The 22,926-nt window shown below is 41.9% G+C and overlaps 1 protein-coding gene and 1 long non-coding RNA gene across 2 annotated transcripts in view; one reads left to right on the forward strand and one right to left on the reverse strand.

Annotated features, from left to right (window-relative positions):
- LOC136708886 (uncharacterized) overlaps window positions 1–22,926 on the reverse strand; it is a 108,277-nt gene that overhangs the window by 58,033 nt on the left and 27,318 nt on the right. The gene's annotated exons all lie outside the window — the stretch shown is intronic.
- pnp4b (purine nucleoside phosphorylase 4b) lies at window positions 5,466–21,362 on the forward strand. The gene is made up of 6 exons (XM_066683608.1): window positions 5,466–5,512; window positions 6,701–6,873; window positions 11,489–11,592; window positions 17,343–17,518; window positions 19,070–19,260; window positions 20,436–21,362. Exons 1-6 carry the CDS (start codon window positions 5,490–5,492, stop codon window positions 20,657–20,659), a joined length of 891 nt encoding a protein of 296 aa, XP_066539705.1. The 5' UTR covers window positions 5,466–5,489; the 3' UTR covers window positions 20,660–21,362.

The following is a 22,926-nucleotide window of genomic DNA, read 5'->3' on the forward strand; positions in this document are numbered from 1 at the left end:
CAGGTGGTCTTACTGTACATTTACGCACTCTAAGAGGAAAGTGGCATATTTTTTATATTTTTTCATGATATAAAAAAATACAATGAAAATAACCTTGATGTCACTAGGTGTGCAGAGTCAATGCCACTTTAAAATTTTAATGGTGGTCTGAAATAAGAACGTTGACCAATTCAAATCTTGTGATGCCCCAGTCATGGCCTTAGTACTTCTTGGTGGGTAGGACGGCCCTTTCTCTTTGGCCATCACTTATAGGGTGACCAGATCTGAGATGGTGAAAAAGAGGACACGTCTCCAGGATGGGGGGGGGGGGGGGTTAATCGACCAATAACGGTAGCTCTACAGTCAGACCGTCCAATCCGAAGATTTTAGGCTACTTCACCACGCCACCACGAAGAGCTTCTCAAAGTTCTATGTAAGCTCTAGAAAAACAAAGTCCCGGACATTTGGGAAATTCTGCCCGGACATTAAGTCTAAAAAAAAAAAAGAGGACATGTCTGGGTAAAAGAGGACGTCTGGTTACCCTAATCACTTAGCACAATGCTAGCTAACACAAGCATCTGATAGCTACAGACAGATAACAGAATTGGGCATTTTGGTGCTTTTCCACTACATGGTACCTACACTACTTGTATTTTTGGCACTTGGTACCTGGCTCATTTTGCTGTACCACCGTTCTCCCCTGAAATATAGCCAGTGATGTTGCAAAACACCATCTGAAACAGTGACCGCAGGATTTGGAGACAACAACAATGTTGGTGTGATGTTAAAACGTTGTTTACTCATCATTTATTTGCACGTTATTATTATTGTTTGGGAGTGATCACAGCTCTGCGCATCACTTCAGACAGATCAGTAGAGATTTGTTGTCCTCACACGGGACAGGCCTGTTTTTTGGGCGTTGAGTTTAGAGAAGCGATGTTGAGGCCAGAGGGTCGCCAGTTCAATTCCTGGGATCTTCAAGGGAAAATTCATTCATGGCTGAAGTGCCCTTGAGCAAGGCACCTAACCCCCAAACTGCTCCCCGGGCGCTGAGGTGGTTGGCAGCCCCCTGCTCCAATTGTGTGCTTGTGTTCCCTGCCACTAGTGTTTGTGAAAGAATTGCTCACTAGTGTGTGTATGTGTGTTCACTAGCATGGATAGGTGAAATGCAGAGAAGCAATTTCCCTAAGGGGATCAATAAAGGTGTTTCTTCTTCTTCTTTTATTCGTCACCAATCCAAGGAGTGGCTTAATTTTGTGAGCTGACGTTGTAAGTCTGATAAAAACAAAATGTGATCTTTTTTCCAAATCCATAGTTTGTGCTGGACGTCTGCATTGCGTTGAGTGATTATTGTCTCCGGCCAATCAGCGCTCTGCAAGGTTTACATGTTATGGTTTATTCCCTACTTAAATCGCTTGGAACCCAACATGCCAAACTGTGTGCACTATAGACCATCCCAGCAACATTAATGACAGGTAGTAAACCAGATATCTGACCCTTATATCTTTATCCCCCACCAATCATCAATAACATTTTGGAAATGTAAAATGGAATTTTAAAATAGCCCCTCAATATAGTCCCTAGTGTCCATTCTGTATTCAGCTCAGGAACATCTGTAGCGGGTGGATTCAGGTGCTGTGTACCCAGAAGCCTATTCAGGGAGATTCACGTCTCTCCAAAGCTAAGCCGGCCAATCCATCTCAGGGCTACAGGAAAACGAAGGCTGCTTGAGAGAGGAGTGATAAGACTCCTGAGGGCTCAGGACTCCACTCTAATTCCTCGCTGCCGCACTGAGCGCCAGATGTAAAAGTGTCTGCTCATCCCATGGCAATGTCTGACTCATTTGTTATTGCCTGTTATTCAGCACTTGACTAAACAAAAGCGAATGGTGCACCTTGAAAAAGTGCCAGGCTCTGTAAGAGCTGATAGAGGACTGAAGGTCAATATATAATTGTTAAATTCTTAACATTGCAGGTTGAGCTGTAAATCACAAGGTAAGCTGTGGGTCAGCGTATATGAGCAGCAGGAAATGTGGCTGATTGCCCATTTTAGATTCATAAAAACAAAAGCTAGCCAAGCTATTTGGCATAAAAATAGCTTCTGCGCCTTCATCCAGGCAATCAAAGCAGTCAAAGGAATAAATACACTGACACATACTTCCATATGCCCTAATGGATCAAGGGCACAATGCCTACAAGGCTGCCAAACTAGACTGGAACATACACACTTTGTTAATCAAATCAGAATGGTTTGGCTGGTGAGGTCCTGAAGGGCAGGCTAGTTTGTTTGTGAGCTAAATTCCATCTTCATAACTTTTAAAATTAGCTCTGCAGCCCCCCTAGTGGTCATTCTTGAAGTGGAAGGAAGACTGTCTCAATAACTGGCATCCATAACCCAGTCAAGTTCAGTCCAAAACAACATTATGGTAGGGTGACCAGATCTGAGATGGTAAAAAAGAGGACATGTCTCAGCAGGGTGTGATGAGCTCTTGCCCCTCACTGCCGTTGTATGCTTAGCTGAACCAATGTGTTCCTTTAGGTCCTTTACACCTTTATTTGCTACACAAGACATGGGAATTTCTTTTTTAATTTATCTACATTTACGTTTCGGCATAGCTGCTCAAGATGAGGTTAAGTACATGAGCTTTGCCTGACGTAAACAAGGACTACTGACGTGCAGACTGACCAATTAAATGTTTACAGAGAAGGTTATCGACCAATAACGGTAGCTCTACAGTCAGACCGTCCAATCAGAAGATTTTAGGATACTTCACCACGCCCCCTTCTCACTCAAGCGAACCAATTAGAGTAGGGGAGGGCGGGACTAGTTTGTGAACGAAACGCTTCTTGAAATTCTATGTAAGCTCAAATAATAAAGTCCCGGACGTTTGTGAAATTCCGCCCGGACATTTTTTTAAGTCTAAAAAAGAGGACGTCTGGTCACCCTAATTACAGGCCTGATTCTTTCTAGGTGGTTTGGGAAACCCAGTCTCCTCATTACTCATTGGCTCTTTGGCTTCATAGGCATCTGTTATTTGCCAAAACAGAGTTGGATATTAGGGCTCCCCTCCAAGCATGCTGAGCTCTCCAGTGACGTTGTGTTAGAGACAGTTTGACAAGATGCACTGGCCAACTTCACATGCTAGCTTTGACCCTGCTAGCTTAGTAGCATCACATGATGTGGGAGGTGGGGCTAGTGGATGGATGTGTCAACAGCAAACTTCAAACAGAAGTAAATAAAATAAAGGCAGATGGAGATATTTTCTCCTCATAACTATTCTTAGATACTGGTGAGCAATGAGGGGTGAAAGAGGGGGAGGGAAATATAGGATCGCCAGCGGTCCCGTAAAATACAGAATTGTCTTTGTGTATTTGGACACTAAACTGTTAAGAGGGATGAGTTGTTTGAGACAGACAGAAGCTCAGAAGCTCCCCCCTCAGCCTGAGGGAGGCACAGATACATGACAACACCTAAACATAAAATGGGCTTCTCATTGGTTGTCACTTTTTTAATTTATTGTGCCCCACATTTCTTATTACGAAAAGGTGGCAGCCCTAAGAAAAACCCCTGCTATGAAAATATCTATGCCTTGCAACAAAAATAGTAAAACTGAGATAAACCTAAACCAAGAAGCTTCCCTGACATTACAGGATCATGTGAAATACTAACACACTAAGACTTTTCTGAAATCCCTTAAATTCAGGTTTTGTCTGAATTCCAAAGTCGCATGTCGATATCTAACCTTGCTATTGACTCAGTGGACCACAGGAGATGAGATCTGTGCATGTGAGCATCACAACAAATAAACATTCTCTACATTTCCTAACTAAATAGCATTTACATATTTATACAGAGTTAACAGGACTGACAGGGCATCCTCTGGTGAACCTTGTGTGCTCTGCGGATTAGATCTGTGTTTTAGATAATGATGGAAAAAGGCATGTTTTTGGACTCAAACAAACTGAGGACAGGATGAGAGCGTGAGTGAGAAAAACATTGTCTATAATGAAACAGACTTGCCTCAGTAGCTCAGTGTGACACCATGGGGCTAAGGGTATGGTACATGGGGAGGGGTGATAAAATATAGTGGTGTCTAACGTGGTTAATGGTGTATATTTGTCATTTGTATTTTGAATTTTTTTTTATGAATTTATGGTATATTTCATTTTATAAATTAGGGTGACCAGACGTCCTCTTTTACTCGGACATGTCCTATTTTTTAGACTTAAAAAATATCCGGGCGGAATTTCACAAACGTCCGGGATTTTGTTTTTCTAGAGCTTACATAGAACTTCGAGAAGTTTCGTTCACAAACTAGTCCCGCCCTCCCCTACTCCGATTGGTTCGTTTGAGTGAGAAGGGGGCATGGTGAAGTAGCCTAAAATCTTCTGATTGGACGGTCTGACTGTAGAGCTACCGTTATTGGTCGATAACCTTCTCTGTAAACATTTAATTGGTCAGTCTGCACGTCAGTAGTCCTTGTTTACGTCAGACAAAGCTCATGTACCTTCCCTCATTTTGAGCAGCTATGCCGAAATGTAAGGGAAAGAAATCCCCATGTTTTGTGCAGCAAATAATGGTGTAAAGAACCTAAAAGCACACATAGGTTCAGCTAAGCATACAATGGCAGCGAGGGGCGTGACCTCATCTCCACCACCAGGGAGTGTCCTCTTTTTTTTTTACTATCTCAGATCTGGTCACCCTATATAAATGTCCCATGTAATGTCAGTTTGTTCCTCTATTGATTGTATGATCTTGTGTGTTCTCCCTGTGTCTGTGTGGGTCTCCCCTGGGGTGCTCTTATTTCTTACCACTGTCCAAATACACATTGATAGGTGGATTGATTGTGTGAAAGTGTCCACAAGTGTGAGAGACTGGGTGAGTGTGTGAAATTCTCCAAAGGTGTGGGTGAGTGTTTGAACTGCCTGTAGGTGTGACTATGTGAGTGACAGTGTGTGCGGGATAGTGTTCACAGTTGTGACTGTGTGATGCCTCATCCCCATTCGGATGAAGCAGATACAGAAAATGAACGAATAAACGATTGTCTTAGCTTGTGATGCAAAAACTTTTATTTGAATATTGGGAAATGGCTGTATGGTTACTAATGGATATGAATTACTGGATCAATTCTATATATTCATTGTGAAATACTAACTTAATGTGGAGCATTTTCAGTTTGGGTAATATGAAAATAAATCATTTTATTAACAGATGTAATTAAACAGTTTATTAACTGTGCATCCAACAAACAGTGACACGTATATGATCCACCAAACGGTTTGTCAGTGGCAAGAAATACAAGTTCTGTACACGTGACACATGAACAGGCAACAAATGAGCTATGATTTCTTGGAAAACAATGGAAATCTCCCTCTCCCGCCACATACACAGCCAATGAGAACACAGCAGACAACCACTTGGTCACTTGGTCAACATTTCTATCTCTTTCTCTCGCTCTCTCATATCTATTTTCACAAGGTCCTCAGTCTGTCCCTCCACAGCCTGGAATCATGCATAGCAAGGGAAACTCATGGTAAATCTCTTTTTCTTTATAATTCATCTTATTGTATCTGTGTATTGTATATGAAACATTTTGAATTAGACTAGTTCTTTACTAAACATACAGTATGTATTCTCTGTACACATGTATTTTTAGGTCTGGTTCCAGAAAAGTCTATTCTTGTCAAATGCATAGAAACCAGAATCTGTGACGTATTAATCTCATCAACCTTTTTAATGGGAAAAGCACAATGAATAAATTTCTAATATATTCACTGAGCAACTCAATTGTATTTTGTAAATGTAAGTAAATTTAGAATCTGACACCTGCAACTTACCAAAAAGAATGGGGACGATGGCAAAATAAGAGTGAAGAGCCAACCTCTCAAAGTATGAGGGTTGCATCAGTGCCCATGGGTTGGTGACTTGAACCAACAGAAATACTATAGAAGTCAGTAACAAAGAAACCTCCACCCAAACATCTGTGACATGGTTTGGTCAAAATGCCACAAGCATCAAACCCCATAGCAACATTCTTCCAGAGTCTGAAGAGCCCTGGTCTAAACGACCGGTTTCAGGATCTGTTCCTTTAAATGAAAATGAGCCACTCGCTGTTCACCTCGACCTGAGCAGCCCAAAGCTCTGGTTTTTAATCGCTTTCACTCGGTTCTCCTTCTTCTCCATTTTTGTTCAGTCCTGTTATTTTTTTTTTTGTTTGTTTTTGCTCCTTTTAACCTCATCATTGCTTTGTCACATAAAACACGGGTCTAGGGCCATGACTGGAGAGACTCATACCAAGAGGCGGGACAATTCGGTACACCCTAGGTCAGAAATGGAGCAAAATCGGAATGATTCTATCCCTTCTTTTTTTATTATTTCACCGTTTTCCCCACAATGCCTGGGCTGGTGGGCTCCAGATCCTGAAATTCATGTGCACATGCACTTGACATTTCTCTAGGAATGACATGTTTTAGCTAATCTTAATGCCTGTACCCAGCTAATTTTCTTGAGAGCCAGGAACTGAATCCAACTATGGACTACAATCACTGTGAAAGCCTCACTGTGTGCACACGCACTCAATGTGAAGTCTGACGTTTTCATTGTATTTGACAAACATTGTTCAACGCCCGAGTACATTTTCTTTAAGCAAAGCCCTGAGTCGCAGCTCTGAACAGCTAGAACACTTGCAGATTTTCTGTGTTGTCCCTGTCTCTCCTTTCAGCTGCTGCTCATTTGATGAGTGTAAGGTCACCACAGAGTGGTTGCTGAGCAGAACCAGGCACAGGCCCAAGATCGCAGTGGTGTGTGGATCCGGACTCGGCCTCCTCGCAGAGAGTGTCACCAACAAGCAGGTCTTTCGCTATGTGGACATCCCCAACTTCCCCGTCAGCACAGGTCAGAGCACCATTTCTAATTTCCATAGGGAAATATTGGTAGAGTTTAGAGAAGTTAATGTTTTTCTGATCTATGGAGCTACTGGTGCACTATGTACATCTGGCAAGTTTGGGGACTTGATGACCTCTCTGATGAAATGTGTAACCGCATGGAAGAACACTGCTTGACTTGGGTTATGATGTGTTCAATTTCCCTGAATGGATTTATGTGATGATTGCACAGTTGTTGAGTCAGAACTTAAACTGTCCTCATTCCTCTTGCTTGTGGTTACATTGAAAGGCAGCCATGTTGAAACCTTTTTTTCTAGGTAAAATAAGTCATAAATTGATGTGAAGTATCATATCCAAGTCTAGTTAATATAACTCAAACACTGGAGAGATCTTGCCGTCGAGTTTATTCAGACTCCTGGTGACTATATGGCCAGCGTGTCTCCAAAACATTGTCTTCTTTTTGGGTCTTCAGTCTTCATAAATCTTGCTGCTGGCCGTCCTCTTTCTGTTTTACCTTCAGCTCCTCTGAGCATGACTGTAATCCCCTATGAATTGGTTCTTGTAAAAATGTGTCCAAAATAGTCGAGATTTAGTTTGGTATGGGGTTCTAGTGAAATGTGAGGCTTGATGTAGTCCAGGATTCATTTCTTTGTCTTCTTTGTTGCAGTCTAAGGTACTCTCAGAGGTCTTCACACCAAAACTCATAGCATGTTTTCTTCATGTCTCTAAGCACCACAGAGAAGACTATAGCCTGGACAATTCTGATCTTTGTTCGGAAAGACACGTCTGCATTTGAAAATCGTTTCCAGTCGCTTGATGCTTGCCCTGAGCGCCAGTCAGGGTTGTAGGTTCTAACTGCTTGATCTTGTGTTATTAATGATGAATCCAAGCGGGCAAAATCATCTTTTTTTATTCCACCAATCTTGAATCCTCAATCATTTTCCTCCAGTCCTGCTTCTCTCATTATATATTCAGCTTTATCGTTTAAATAGGTATGGTGACAGAAGGCATCCTTGGCCCATTCCTTTGTCAATGTGGAGTCAGCAGTTAGCATGCTTTATATTAGCGTTTGATCAAACTCTCAGCAGGTGGTGTGTGACGCTGTTGTGACAGCTCTGAGCTCTGTGAAGGTTCCGAGGTTGGGACACGGCTCCTCGTGTTGTGTGGTTAACAAATTGCACCCAACTCTTGGTAAAATGAGCCATGAAGTCATGAGGATGAATAACTGCTGCCCATGAATAAAATATTCCTACTCGGGTAAAAATAGTCCCTAATATCTGCCAGAGGGGGCTCTTATTATGATATCTGGGACATATTTAAATATTAATATGTTGAAGTGAATAATCTTGATAAGTGTTCAAATGCACCTAATGATATTTATGTCACTCCTCTTTGCTCGGCTCCTGCATTAATGGAATAACAGAGGACAGGGGGAGTTTCGTTGTGACTAACGACTGCAACAAACACAAAGCTGGGATAATGCAGTAAGAGCTTTACAGTGACTGATGCCATGGTTTTCTCTCTGGGTCTGTAGCTTGTTGGCTGTTGGGTACTTTGTAATAATGACATTCAATTATAAGATCTGTTAGAGGCTTATCTACTCACTCCAGAGAACACAGTTCCATTGCTCTACAGCCCAGTGCCACAGGGGCTTTATACCCTTCATGTGGAAAGCTGGCATTCAACAGGGACCCTTATGGACTCATGTCCATTGTTACAGTCCAGTCTTTTAAAGCTCAGCCTGTACACCGATCAGCCATAACATTAAAGCCACCGCCTCCTTTCTACACTCACTCTTCTTTATGTCTGCTCCACTGATGAAGTCCATCTGTTTCTCTGCTTACTTTTTAGCCCCATTTTTAACCTATTCGAGGGTCGAGATGTGCACCATGAGGTACTGTGTCTGATGTTACATCCACAAAGTGAACCAACAAGTGTCTAACAGAGTGGACAGTGCTCGGACAAAGGGTTTAAAAACTCCAGCAGCATTGCTGTGTCTGATCCACTCATACAGATGCCACAAACACGCTAACAACACCACATCTGTGTCACAGCAGCGCTGAAAATGATTCACCACCCAAACCATACCTGCTCTGTGGGGGTCCTGATGTTTGAAGAAAAGGGACTGTGTGTGCAGAGCAACATATGGACTGTAGTTTGTAAATATAGACTTTCAAGGTCAGTGGAGCTGAAAGAATGAACAGTGAGTGTAGAGACAATGTTAAGGCTGATCATTGTGTGACTGTAGCTGGTTCAACAGTGGAATGATTGTGAGTTTATGTGGAATTTACTCAGTGTTTCAGTGTTGTTTCAGTGTGAATTAGTTCTGAAAGGTCTCCCTCAATGTCATCACTTTATTACACTTAACTTTTCTCATTATCCGTTGTGTGGCTGCCCTGAATATTTATTTTGAAAGTAATAAATAAGCACAAGCTGATTGAGGCATTAATGTTCTCATTAATTTTGGGATTTAGAAAAAAAAAAAAAAATCCAGCCATTCGTCAGTGCACGTAGAAGAAAAGGGAAGCAGCTCGTGGAGGAGCAGATGCAATTATTCAGCTGCATTCTCATTACACTGCAGAGTTTAGGGCCAAACAAATGTGGGCAGGCAGGACTCAAGGTTATATTTGCATAGGCTGTGGATCAGCATATCTGGTCATCCTGAGCTATGGCTGAAATACATTCTGCCCAAAGCAAATAAGTGCAGTCTGTAAAACAAAGTCCACTAAGCAGGAGGATGATACTGTCACTGCTGCCTACAGCGCACTCTGGAGGTGTGTGTAACTGTCGTTGTTCATCTTGTTGGGAACGCATTAAAATTAAGGAACCCCATTTTTTATGAACTGTGGAAAGTATGTACAACGTCCTCTGGCCAAGTCTGGATTACTCTGAATGCTGTAGAAAGCAGGGGTTTGTGAGAGTGTTAGTACAAAAACATAACTATGCAGAACAATGCACAGCCACTTCACTCAGACACACAAACCAATCACTAGATTCACAAATTTTACTACAAATAGCACTCCAGATATTGCTAACATTTGTACATTATGATTTGTTATGGTACATTTTTGATTTAATTATTTATTATCACGAAGCCAGCTCCTGGCCACAGGTGGCATTGTTTCACAAAATCCACTTACACTTCCTGTTAAGGAGGAGTGCAAAATCCTCGCTGTAAACTGTTAGCGGTAGCGTAGCACAAGCACACACCTCTGTCTGTTAGCATCTGAGTCACTAATTATTTCTAATCTTTAGGATTAGAAGAAAGGTTAGGGTTTAGGTTTATGCTTAAATTTAGGGTTAGGGTTTAAGGAAGATGTAAAGCTGATTTAAATGCTGCGTTTCTAGAAATTCACAAGAATATCTATGAATATAAATAATACACTTTTAATATGTGGCAATTATATTTGTAAGTTTTGTGTAAATCATGGCAATGGCAAAACATGCATGAATTCATCTCGACACCAGATTTGTTTACAAATGTTTCCACAGCAGCAAGTGTCCTAAAGGAAGGTTTAATTGGATTTGATTAGCACAGGAGGGTTGTTTTTACAAACTGTTGAACAAGGGCAGCAGACAACTCCTTTATTGTTAGATATCCGACATATATTTAACCCCACAAAGGGGTCTAACTGGTTAAGAGGCGAAGAACCTCTGATACAGTGTATTACAACTGAATCAGGTTCTCATCGGGATTCCTAGCAAGAGTCTTCAGATGTTACAATACATTCACAACAGCGCTGATAGGGTCCTGATGAGAGTGTGGAAATATGACCACATTGCTGCCGTTCTCCATTCTCTTCACTGGCTTCCTGTCTCTGCCAGGATTGAATACAGGATTTCCCTCTTTCTCACCAGTGTATCTATGGCAATGCCCCTTTTTACCTGAAAGAACTGCTCACCCCATCAACCTCATCACCATCTCTCTGCTCTACAACCTCAAATCGCCTTATACTCCCCAGAACTAAGCACCAAGGGTGACCAGGCCTTCTGCTGCCCCTTGACCATCTGAGAGCACCACAAACGAGGGAGAATTAAAAAATATATATATAAAAATATATGATTTACGTAACCTGCTGATGTTTTCATCATCTCTTTATTTCTTTTTTTTCTTTCTCTCATGAAAATATTTTATCTTGTAGCACTTTGAGATTTGTTTCAAATGTACATTATATATAAAATCTATCTATATGTCCGCGTGGGTTTCCTCCGGGTGCTCCGGTTTCCTCCCATGGTCCAAAAACATGCGTTGGTAGGTAGATTGGCGATGCAACAGTGTCCAGATGTGTGAGTGTGTGTGTTGCCCTGTGAAGGAGTGGCGCCCCCTCCAGTGTGTATTCCTGCCTTGCGCCCAGTGATTCCAGGTAGTCTTCGGACCCACCGCAACCCTGAACTGGATAAGTGTTTACAAACAATGAATGAATGAATTATTATTAAGTCGCATCTGTAAATACTAAGTCATCCTGAGCACCTGACCAGTGTCATCAGTGTATTTGTAACTGATGACAAGCTAACGGAAAAACAGTAAAGAGTAATAGATGTTGTTTTCTTTCCATTTTTCAAGATTGTAATTTACTAATCACTTATAATGAAAGTACAATGGTTTGTCTCCTCCTTTTGTGCAGTTCCTGGACACGAGGGGCACCTTGTGTTTGGCCATATAGAAGACAAGTCCTGTGTCTTCATGCAGGGGAGGTTCCATCTGTATGAGGGCTATTCGTTGTGCAGGGTGAGTTTAAACTGACCAACCTTTCTCTTAAAAGGAGCACTCCTGTTGCAGCATGTAATACATCTTTCCTATCCTCCTCAAAAAGTCACATAGTGCAGTGTCTGCAGTGCTGAGGCCAGAGAAGCTATGACCGAAGCTTTATTCTCCCTATTACAGGCCAGTGGGGCATCACAATTTTGAAGGTGATTCTTCATTACATGATGGAACAGCTCTTATACTGACACCTAGTGTCCTGAATGCAGCAGAGATTCTGCACTAAACCTGTTTTCATGTAGGGGACCCATTGTGGGACTACATAGAAATTTGATTCCTCAGGGTCACCCGGAACGGGACTTGAACCCACAACCTCCAGGTCCCTGGAGCTGTGTGACTGCGACACTTCCTGCTGCACCACCGTGCTGCCCATTCTGAAATTATATGATCCAAAATTTATGATTTAACAGCATTTGTATTATTAGTTAAAGGGCCAAATAATGTGGGTTTTTTTTTAAAAAATCACTTTTAGTGTATTATTGCTTCATGTGTTAGGTTTTAAAGGGTTAAGTGCATGTTTCATTAAGTGTCTAACTTTTCATGTATCTGGTAGCTTAGCTACCAGAGTTTATGTTAGTGAAGGAATAGTTATTACAAATATTACTCACATATGTGATTTATGAATTGCACTCTGAAGTTCAGTGTTATTGTTTTATTCAATTATTCAAGAACAGAATGAAATTAGGAGCGCATTTAAGCTAATTATACTCAGCCAGTTTCTTGAGCTAAAGGCTAAAAACACAGCCAAAGGCTAGCCCTATACTTCCTTCAGCTTCTCCTCTAGAGTAAAACCCTGGATATACGTGAACATATTTTGTTCCATGAAGTGGCTATGTGTTGCCTTCATTTTGCTTAGCAACAGTGCTCGCAGTTAACAGACTACACTGTGTGGTGAAGTAATACTTTCTTGTGAACGTTTGTTTATGAATAAATACGTGTGTGTGTGTACGAATGAGAACATTACGTAGAAATTGACTTTTGTGTATTTTATTTTGACTTCTGTTTTATAAAAGCAATGAGCCACTCAAGACCCTGTGTTACTGCTATTTTATCACAGGGAAGGTTAGTTTTGGCTTGACATGAAGCACTGCCTCTCGTGGCTTATTGCTTCAAATGTTATTATAAAAAATAGAGGATTTCTTGTTACACTTTGGTGGTAAAAATATATATGTGAGACTGATTGATTCTTAAAAGAAGACATTTTGCATGCTCCAGAGCTGCAATAGCGATTCCACCCCGATACGTTTGATCAGAAAAGCTCTGTGCACTTGATGGATGGTGCTGAGCTTTTTAAGAACTTTTTTTTTTTTTTTTTTTTTTAAGATGAACCTGTTCTTTTTTTACTCGCACTAGTAATCAACCTGTAATGAAGGAAAGGCAAGAGGTGGCGCTTCTCTGTGAACGTTTGGCTCTGGATGCTCTCCATGACTCCGCAAGGACAAGTCAACTCACGGAAAACTGTGCCAATCTGTAAAACAGAGTGGAGCTGGCACCTCCTGTATGCCTCATTAACTTTATCTGTCACAATCAGACCCCACAGTGCATAGAAATCGAGTCTCCAGTCCAGGCCTGATGATCCTGACAAGAAATACCCTCCACTCTTTCTGCCACTCCTATCTACCAACATCAGCCATAATTTTAAAGCCTTTTACAAGGTGCTATATTCATTGTCCACTGCATCAGGAGCACTTTGTAGTGCTATAGTTAGAGTGCAGTCCATGTATTTAACTCTGATTTCCAAGTGAATTAGACACAGCAGTGATGCTAGAGTTTTCAAACCCTGTGTCCACAGACTGTCCACTCTTTTAAACACACCCACCTCGTTGGGCGAGATGTAAGGTCAGAGACAGTAGCTATACAGATCTGTTGCTGCACAGTGTGTGTTGGTCGTCCTCTAGTCCTTCATCAGTGGACATAGGGCACTGTCGGCTGGGTATTTTTGTTCGGTGGACTCTTATTCCAGCAGTGACACAGAGTTAAAAACTCACACTGCCCTGCTGTGTCTGATCCACTTGAATCAGGATAAGACACACCAACACAAATAAACCCTGCTGCAAAGGAATATAAACATATGTAATTGAGCAAACCTAATGACCTAATGTTCAAACAATGAACTGATTTCAGTAGCTCCTACAGTTTAAATTTCATTTGCAATGGCTTTATCTTGATGAAGGAAAATATAGCTGTACTATCCATGGGTTGCAGTCAGGGTACCAGATTGGAGACTGATTGTGCAGTGCTCATTAGCACAGTGCTAATGTAAACAGATGGGAAATGATGGACACATTTTCTCACATACACATCTCCTCTCTCTGCATTGGAGAGTCTCACAGCACTCAGAAGCACAGAAGCCCACCACGTTGTTGTGTCAGGGGTGTAAAGGGTCCCTCAGTGTTGTATAAAACCATTATCCTCTGTTAGACATATTAGCATCATTTTCATCATAAGATCTAATAGAAAACTGTTAGCACCTTATACTTCAAAACATTTCTCTGCTCTTCTGTCTGAATCCGTGTGAGTTATTCATACACAGATATAAAAGCTTCAGGAATCATCTTATTTAATTCGTGTTTTTGTTTTAGTGTGTAAGAGTCTACAGGCACAAGCCCTGCGCTCTGAGAGTGGAACAGGTTATTGGAGGGTAATGTTTTATCGTGACTGTTTGTCTAAACTATTTCTCTGGTTTGATTTAAAGTTTAATAAATTAGTTCTGCTTGTCTGAATGTGTGAGGGATCAGTTAGTGATGTTTCCTAACTGCAGCAAAGCAGAGGCTGAATCCCAAATGTTCCTCTACACACTCCGTAGGGCACAGCATAGGTCATAAAATAATTGTTTGTCCACTAATGTTTCTTGTTTCCTTGTTTTACTAGCATAATTACTAGTTTTATTTGTGATGTGCACTATATAGGGAGTATTTTGCCATTTGGAATATGGCTCAAGCTCCTCTACTGACTGCGACAGAAAAACAGAGCTCTGATTACAAATGTGAGGTGGATAAATGGGTCAGGGATCCATACTAATTTTTCTGTAATTTTAACATGTAAATGAGAACTACAAGTGTTTAAACCTCACAGTTTTTATTTGAGTTTGAGTAACGGATAGGTACCCGATATGGTGGCTACTCTACAAAGTGACGTCACCTGCAACCAATGGATACTTTACAGAAAAGGATCTGTGTCCTGGTGTTCATAGGTTTGTCCAGTTTGTGAGAAATCAGCATGAGGTCTTGGTCCTCCAGAATCTCTGACCCTGTGTCACCTGAGCAGAGAGACCAGAAACATACACTTCTGTGGAGGGGAATGGTTTGTGTGTGGCAGAAAGTGCCAAGGATGTGCTTTTCATTAAATAGCTGAGGAATCTACATCCTGCAGCGGTGCAGAAGAACTGCCAGAGTAATTGGACTTTGGACACAACATGACACAATGCATTACAATCAGATGTTGCTGCCACAACTCGCCTCTAAGGCCCCGCAACAGCACTTCACTCTTAATAGAAGACTCAGGCATTAAATCCATCATCGCCTGTCTCCTCCAGGTTTGGGTACATCCCTTCTACCTCAAATGGCATTGCAGTGAATGCTGCTGGCCACAGCTCAGAGTGTCATCAAGGCTGGAGAGTTAAGAGTGAAGGTATTCACCAAGGTGCTGTTTCTCGGGTGTCTTCAGGGTGTCCCAGGGGAGATAAGAGTGTACCGTTAGCATTGAACATAAGCTTTGGATGACAACAAGCCCCCAGCACCTGCTGCCAAATCTGTCTGATAATCAAAAATGCTTTATATGTCCAAATGTATGAAGACTTAAAATGTAATTGCTATTGTGGAATCAAACATTCAGTTTGTATAATCACCATAGAAAAACATGACATAATGGGATGCTCTGAAGCAGCTGCACATGAGCTTAAAGTCACTATGCTCAATACCAAGTATTGACAAGATACTGGAGAGGGTGTAGAGTAAATATTGGTGGCCACTGATCTTAAAGATACTGGGATGGAAGTTAATCTCTCCAGAAATTGCAGTTCAGAATTTTGGCATTGCATACTTTGCCAGCCCCTTTTCACCCTGTTATTTATTGGTCAGGACCACCATAGAGACTGGATACAGGATGCTTTTGGCTGGATAATTTTGGATGGTGGACCATTCTAAGAGGTGGTGGACCACCACCACATCTGTGTCACTACAGCAGTGAGAATGATTCACCATCCAAATCATACCTGCTCTGTGGGGGTCCTGTAGAACAGGGTGAAAAAATGCTAATGAGGAGGCGATATAATGGACAGTGAATGTAGAACCAAGGAGGTGTCTCTGCAGTGGACACATGTCGGGGTCCAGTGGCTAATTCTCAGAGTCTTCCACTCACTTCTGCTTCTCAGTCTGTGGGTAATGGGGATTTTATTAGAGCCAGCGAGGCTGCACTCATGATGTGCTTCTGTATTGGTCTCAGTCTGGTTCTGCTCGGCTGCACTTCACTGAGCGAATGATCAGACGTTAAGATTCCCCTCGGTTGTCTCATTTGCGCCTGACGTTTCTTCAAAGTCGGGCAGCTGTGTTCAGAAGGAATGCGGAAGTCATGAAAGTTGGCTCATTTACAGCTTATCATTTTACGATGAGACCCTTTTCATGGTAGAAGAATGGAACACACACACACACACACACTCTCATATTTCATTAAGTGATGTGTTTGTTTTGCTGAGAGATTGTTGTAGTTGAGGTCACAGCATTCTTGACTGACCTCTGTTTGTTTTGGTTGCAGTGAGTGAGGTCATTCGACAGAGCTGATGAAGTCTGTGTTTGTTCGTCTGATTCAATTCGCACACAAAATGATCATTAGAATTATAGTCGTTAAGAGACCAAAGGGCAGAATCTATAACCAAGTATTTCATTCGTATTTCGTAAACACTCCACACACTCCACACACCCTGGACATGGCACTCACTCTCTCTCTCTCTCATGCACACACACTCAAACAAAAACCTTCTGCTCTCTAATGTGGTGATCAGTAAGGGTCAGTAGGGTCAGTGTGAGCTGTGTGGTGGAGTGTGTGCACTGTCCAGCAGAATGTTGAAGCTGTATATATGTGTGTGTGTGTGTGTACCGGGAAAATATCACATGATGGTGATCAAGATGTGTTTACACACATCATATTTTGTACTTATGAAATGTTAATGCAGTGTCTCCACAAAATGAATGTAACGTCTAAGTAACGTCCCCAGTTCTAGTACAAGAGTGTGTGTTTGTGTGTGTGTGTGTGTGTGTGTGTGTGTGTTAATTTAGACTATATTGATTTGGAGTGGATTTTGTGAAATCACTGCCTCTCCTGTGTGACCTGCCAGCAGAGAGCTGTACACACACACACACACACACACACCAGACACATCAGTAGCAACAGAGAGCATCCGCAAACACTGTCACGTCCCACAGCTGCACTGAGACAACTTTCCCACTCACTACTTCATGCCCTCTCTCCCTCTGTATCCATCTGTGAAAAAAAATATTCTGATAAAACCTATGAAACATGGTAGAATTTAGGAATACTACACTAATGTATCATTATTACAATGTTACTACAGTCCATATATATGTGTTTTATATGCATGTGATATCATTGTTATTACATTTGTGCACGGCAGTGACTCAGGGGAACTACCTCAGTATGAGTGTGAGTGCGAGTGTGTGCTGTGGAGTAGTGCTGAGTGATTGTGCGACTCCTGTCTCCAGGTCACGTATCCTGTGCGGATCTTTAAGCTGATGGGAGTGGAGACTATAATAGTAACCAATGCCTCAGGAGGCCTGTGTCAGGACTTCAAAGTGGGAGACATTATGATCATCAAGGACCACATTAACTTGCCAGGGTTTGCCGGACAGCATCCACTGTGTGGACCCAATGATGAACGGTAGGAGTGGACAGAGCTCTCTGAGGGAGCTTTCTTTTCTAATCACAGAAACACTAAGATGTGGAATGACTCTTTAGAATGGCAGAATGAGGCGGGCTGTGTTTCGTCAGCATCAGCTTTTTAATCATCACAGTCGTCTGCACAGCTAACAAACCACACTCTCAGAGAAACTGCACCAAAATAAAAGTGGTGTCATGGTCTTTCCATGATCTGGAAACCACTGATCTGATCTCCAGTGATGCCTTAGCCATCTGAGGCTGGGAGTCTACCATCACCACTAGTGTAGTGCTCTCTGGTGAGGGTGTCCGTTAGCTGACATAACAGACCTAGCCAGTTAGTGCTCTCCTCTGAGTGTGTTGATTTGTCTAATGAATGTGTCGTGTTAGCTGCAGTTTAAAAAAAAAATTTAATGGTAGCTTCATGTGAACAATGTAAACTAAATGCAATTGGCACAAACAAAATGTGTACTAATATATTTGTGGATGTTCCTGAGAATTTCTGGCTACCCAAAAAAAAAATCAGCCTTAAAATGTCCCCTACACACCTCACCATAGCCCTGAAAATAATCCTAAACTTAATCAATAAAAAACATAAACAGATATTAAATAAATAAAAAAATTAAAATAAATTAAAAAAAATAACAGAATTCTACATTTTACCAAAAACAACCGTTACCTTCAGCTTTACTTTAACTTTAACTGTTAGCAAATCTTTAACTTTAAATCTGTTTAAATTTGTTTGTTTGTTTTGGATTTTTTTATTTTTTAATTAATTAATGCTTTTATATTTATCTCTAATTCTATTCCTGACTCTAAGCTCCAAAATTTAAAAACAGCAGCATTTATTTTTTACTTGTGTAGGATGTTCACAAACCACTTACTGAGCTTTTTCTGTAGCTTTTCTTCAGGAATGTGAGTGTATTTAGTGAAATAGCGCCACTGGTGGATGGGAGAAAAAACCAGTCATAACGTATAAATGTTAGGAATAAATAATAAGTGTAAATATATGTTATTTCCACTTCAGGTTTAGTGTAATTTCTAACATAATAATAATAATAATAATAATAAAATATGATATGTAATTCTTTAAAAGGAAAAAGAAAATCACTAATCATTATTAAGGGCGGCACGGTGGCGCAGCAGGTAGGTGTTGCAGTCACACAGCTCCAGGGACCTGGAGGTTGTGGGTTCGATTCCCGCTCCGGGTGACTGTCTGTCAGGAGTGTGGTGTGTTCTCCCTGTGTCTGTGTGGGTTTCCTCCGGGTGCTCCGGTTTCCTCCCACAGTCCAAAAACACACATTGGTAGGTGGATTGGCAACTCAAAAGTGTCCGTAGGTGTGAGTGTGTGAGTGAATGTGTGTGTGTGTGTCTGTGTTGCCCTGTGAAGGACTGGCGCCCCCTCCAGGGTGTATTCCTGCCTTGCGCCCAATGATTCCAGGTAGGCTCTGGACCCACTGCGACCCTGAATTGGATAAGCGCTTACAGATAATGAATGGATGAACTAATCATTATTACTGGGGTGTGTGTGTGTGTGTGTGTGTGTGTGTGTTAGTTTTGGGATCCGGTTCCCCTGCATGTCTGATGCATACAGTAAAGATCTGAGGAAGCTGACCCTGGACATCACCACAGAACTGGGCTACTCTAACTTTGTCCGGGAGGGAGTTTACTGCATGGTCAGTGGACCCAACTTTGAGACCGTCGCAGAGGCACGCATGCTGCATATTTTGGGCAGTGATTCTGTAGGTAAGGAAATTTACATGCTTGGACATGTACCCTATACACACACACACACACACAGGTGCCAAACTGGGGGCAGGTCTGCTTAATGTTTGAAATCTTTTAAGTGTAATTAGCACTTAATGAACCTTTGTACCCCTTAATAAATAATGTAGTCTGTCGTGGCTCCCAGATTCAGTCCAGGAATACTAAGTGAAATCCTCTCTCATGACAACATTACTGCCGTATCAGTCCCAAGCCCTGTTCTGACCTTTCCAATGATATACACCCAGTTTGGTCACAATAAAAACTTTAATAAAGAAATATGAAAACTTTCCAAAGCTATTGATGTGTTACAAATTAAAACAATGGTAAATTACAATATTACAACAATAGAGTAAATTTAATATCTGCATATTATTTTACACACTACACTAATAAAAGTCATTTCTCAAGACTCCTAACATTACATTCTCCTACCACTTTTCCGTAATTAATCTGTACTCTTTATAAATGCAATGGTTTCTATGTAGAACCATTTTCAAGTGAAATCGGTCGTTCCCTGATTTAACGATTCTTCATCTTGAGGGAGAAATAGTTAATATGTTTCTATGTAACACCCTTTTAAAAATGGTGCAGCTCCAAAAAGTGTTCTACTATTGTTACAAAGTCCAGAACATTGTACAGCACATTCTCCAACAGTTGGAAGAACCAACCAGTTCTATAACACGTAGTTCTAAATAGAAACAACAAAGAACCCTTGTACAACCATTTTCTTCAAGAGTGTGAGTCTCTAAATGGATAAGAAGGTCTGCTAACTGCTGTAAGTCATTTAAAGGACCCTTTCTAGCACTTTTATGTTTAAGAATGTGGATTGGGAATCAAACCCCAGTCTGTCTCAGGTAGAGCAGGTTACATCAGTCAGTAAACAGTACAGAAACACACTGTGGGTTCATCCTGGTCCATCTGTTGTTGTCTTTAAGGGTTTCGCACTGCTACGTGTTCAAACGCTGTGCTGGTGGCTGGACATTCCACGGGGACATGGTCCTCTTCATTAGGAATTAAAAATGCAAAGCTGAGTGGCTCTTTGCTGTTAACGATGCAGCGCAGGCTTTAGCCGAGTCAATCAGCACGGAGGTAATTGCTGTTTAATTAAGCGTGTCTGCCCCTGTCCACTACCCTGTCCGTTTTGGTCCCTGCAGGAATGAGCACGGTCCCCGAGGTGACGGTGGCCAAACATTGTGGCCTGCGCGTCCTCGGCCTCTCACTCATCACCAACAAAGTGTCCCTGGACTACAGCCGCGAGGAGAAGGCCAATCACGAGGAAGTGCTGCACATCAGCAAGATGAGGGCTGAGATGTTACAGAAAGTGCTCTACACCTTCATCTCTCGCTCCCACCAAGTGGAGGCAATCAACAGCAGCTAGACGTGCTCCCAAGCCTGGTGTGTGGGGTCAGGCATGGGGAGGTTTGGCTGTAATACTGCTTTTATGGTGTTTGGTGATAAATGGACAATGGCAAATAGGTTATTCACTTGTTTTCACAGTTGGTGGTGAGTGTGACATCTACATGTTGGCGCAGGAAACTCGTAATTCTGCAACTGATGACAGCTGAGATGGGCATGTGTTGCCATGGTGATGAGGGCATAACTTACACGTGATTTGATACTAATGTTTGAGCCGGTGGACCGTTTGTTGGGTTGGTAGACTGGCCATTCAGTTTGTGGGTGGGTCGAAGGGTCTGACACCCTTATCACCATGGTAACGCATGCCACTCTCAGCTGCTCTGAGACACTAAATGATGAGTTTTTAAAGCCAATATGGCAGCCCAGCATTAAATTAAAGTTTTTGCTGTTACAACTAGTTTTAACTGCCCCCGTTAAAAACCTTTCCCCAAAACAAACCTCAGCAAAGAAAGATTCTTAGAGACAGCAGTATAATTAAAAGAAGCTAAAAAGTGCATGTTCTAGTGCCAGGGTCAAGAACAAGCTTTACGTTTTTGATATGACCATCTCTTTGTTGGTGAAGAGATAGTATGAAGAAGGCTAAGCAGTGAAGGGTTGTCAGGCCTGGGATCCCTGCTGTATATAGTGTGTTCAGGGTGTGGACTTCTATTTTAATTTTGAAAAAAACACTGTTCAAATAAAATAATATTTTAATGTCCAACTGTGTAAAGTTCTCAGTCCAAGCTCTTAAATTCATTCACTGAAGGCACAAACACAATATACACACACACAGCAAAAATAAACAAGCAAAGGTACATTGCCACACACACCTGCATCTCACAATAAACAAAGCACTGACATTGAGCTTTTGCGAGGAATTCACTGCTTTGCTGGCATTCCACAGGTAAACTGCCCTCTGTGGAAAAGGACACTGGACACACAGTGAAAGGACATAGAAGATGTACAGCATGATACCAGAAAGCCGCTACAAGGCCAGAGGACTATGACACAGATTACAGTTCACAACACTCCAATACATCCATGCATTTTCTGTAACCCAACAGATACCCACGCAGGCACTAAAAGAACACACCTCTGTGCCGCTGCACCTAAATACACTTCTGTGAAATCTCTAACAGACTGAAAAAAAATATTATTAAAAAATGTCCTACAAAGCATTAGTGAGTAATCCAGCTCAGGACACGGCTCTTGTTTTCTAGACTTCGTAACAGGAAAGGGTTAATTTACAGACACCATCCACCTGTCAAAGAACAATCAGCGGGACAAGGACGCTCGCCCATGGTCTCTATGTCATCCAACAATCAGCGCGACTGAATCAATCAAACCTGGGAGAAGTATCCAGCCTCGACCCAAAGTCACACTCATGATAATAACTCAGCTCAGAGTCTGAGTTTGATCATGAGATTTCTCCACAGTTCGACAGCTTTCCCACAAGGGGGTGCTGTTAGAGGTCAGATGTAGTGTTGCTGTCATAGAGGAAACCCAAACAAACAGGAGCTCACAGAGCACAGATAACGTCTAAAGGTAACTGAAGCAGTTATCATAGTAGGGGGTTATTCACCAGGAAACTCACAAGATTTTTCTATGTTGTGTCCATGTTAGACTTCTGTTGTAGTTTGTTTACTTGACACTGTGTGTAATTGCTAACAGTGGATGGTGGCGCTGCGGGGAGTGTCACTGCCATAATGCCCTAGTGTCCTGGGGAAGTGGGTTCAAATCCTGCCCTGTGAGGATTGCAGGGTGTTTCTCCTGAGTCTGCATGTGTGCGCCAGTTATGTCCTACAGTCTTAAACAAATGTTTATAAGTGGATTGTCCATGAGTGGAAGGTATGATATTGTCTACAGGTGTGGGTGACTGGGTGAGTGTGCGAAATTGTCCATAGGTGAGAGTGACTGGGTGAGTGTGTGAAATTGTCCATAGGTGTGAGTGACTGGGTGAGTGTGTGAAATTGTCCACAGGTGTGAGTGACTGGGTGAGTGTGTGAAATTGTCCATAGGTGAGAGTGACTGGGTGAGTGACAGGGTGAGTGTGTGAAATTGTCCATAGGTGTGAGTGACTGGGTGAGTGTGTGAAATTGTCCACAGGTGTGAGTGACTGGGTGAGTGTGTGAAATTGTCCACAGGTGAGAGTGACTGGGTGAGTGTGTGAGTGATAGGGTGAGTGTGTGAAATTGTCCACAGGTGTGAGTGACTGGGTGAGTGTGTGAAATTGTCCACAGGTGAGAGTGA

Source organism: Hoplias malabaricus, chromosome 10, assembly GCF_029633855.1.
Source record: "Hoplias malabaricus isolate fHopMal1 chromosome 10, fHopMal1.hap1, whole genome shotgun sequence".
NCBI classification, from domain to species: Eukaryota; Metazoa; Chordata; class Actinopteri; order Characiformes; family Erythrinidae; genus Hoplias; species Hoplias malabaricus.

Bases quoted from the DNA above. Each gene is read 5' to 3' on its own strand.
- pnp4b (XM_066683608.1), top strand. From the start codon at position 5,490: ATGCATAGCAAGGGAAACTCATG. The intron at 17,519-19,069 runs GTAGGAGTGGAC...TGTGTGTGTTAG, and splicing joins TGTGGACCCAATGATGAACG to TTTTGGGATCCGGTTCCCCT. The intron at 19,261-20,435 runs GTAAGGAAATTT...TGGTCCCTGCAG, and splicing joins TTTGGGCAGTGATTCTGTAG to GAATGAGCACGGTCCCCGAG.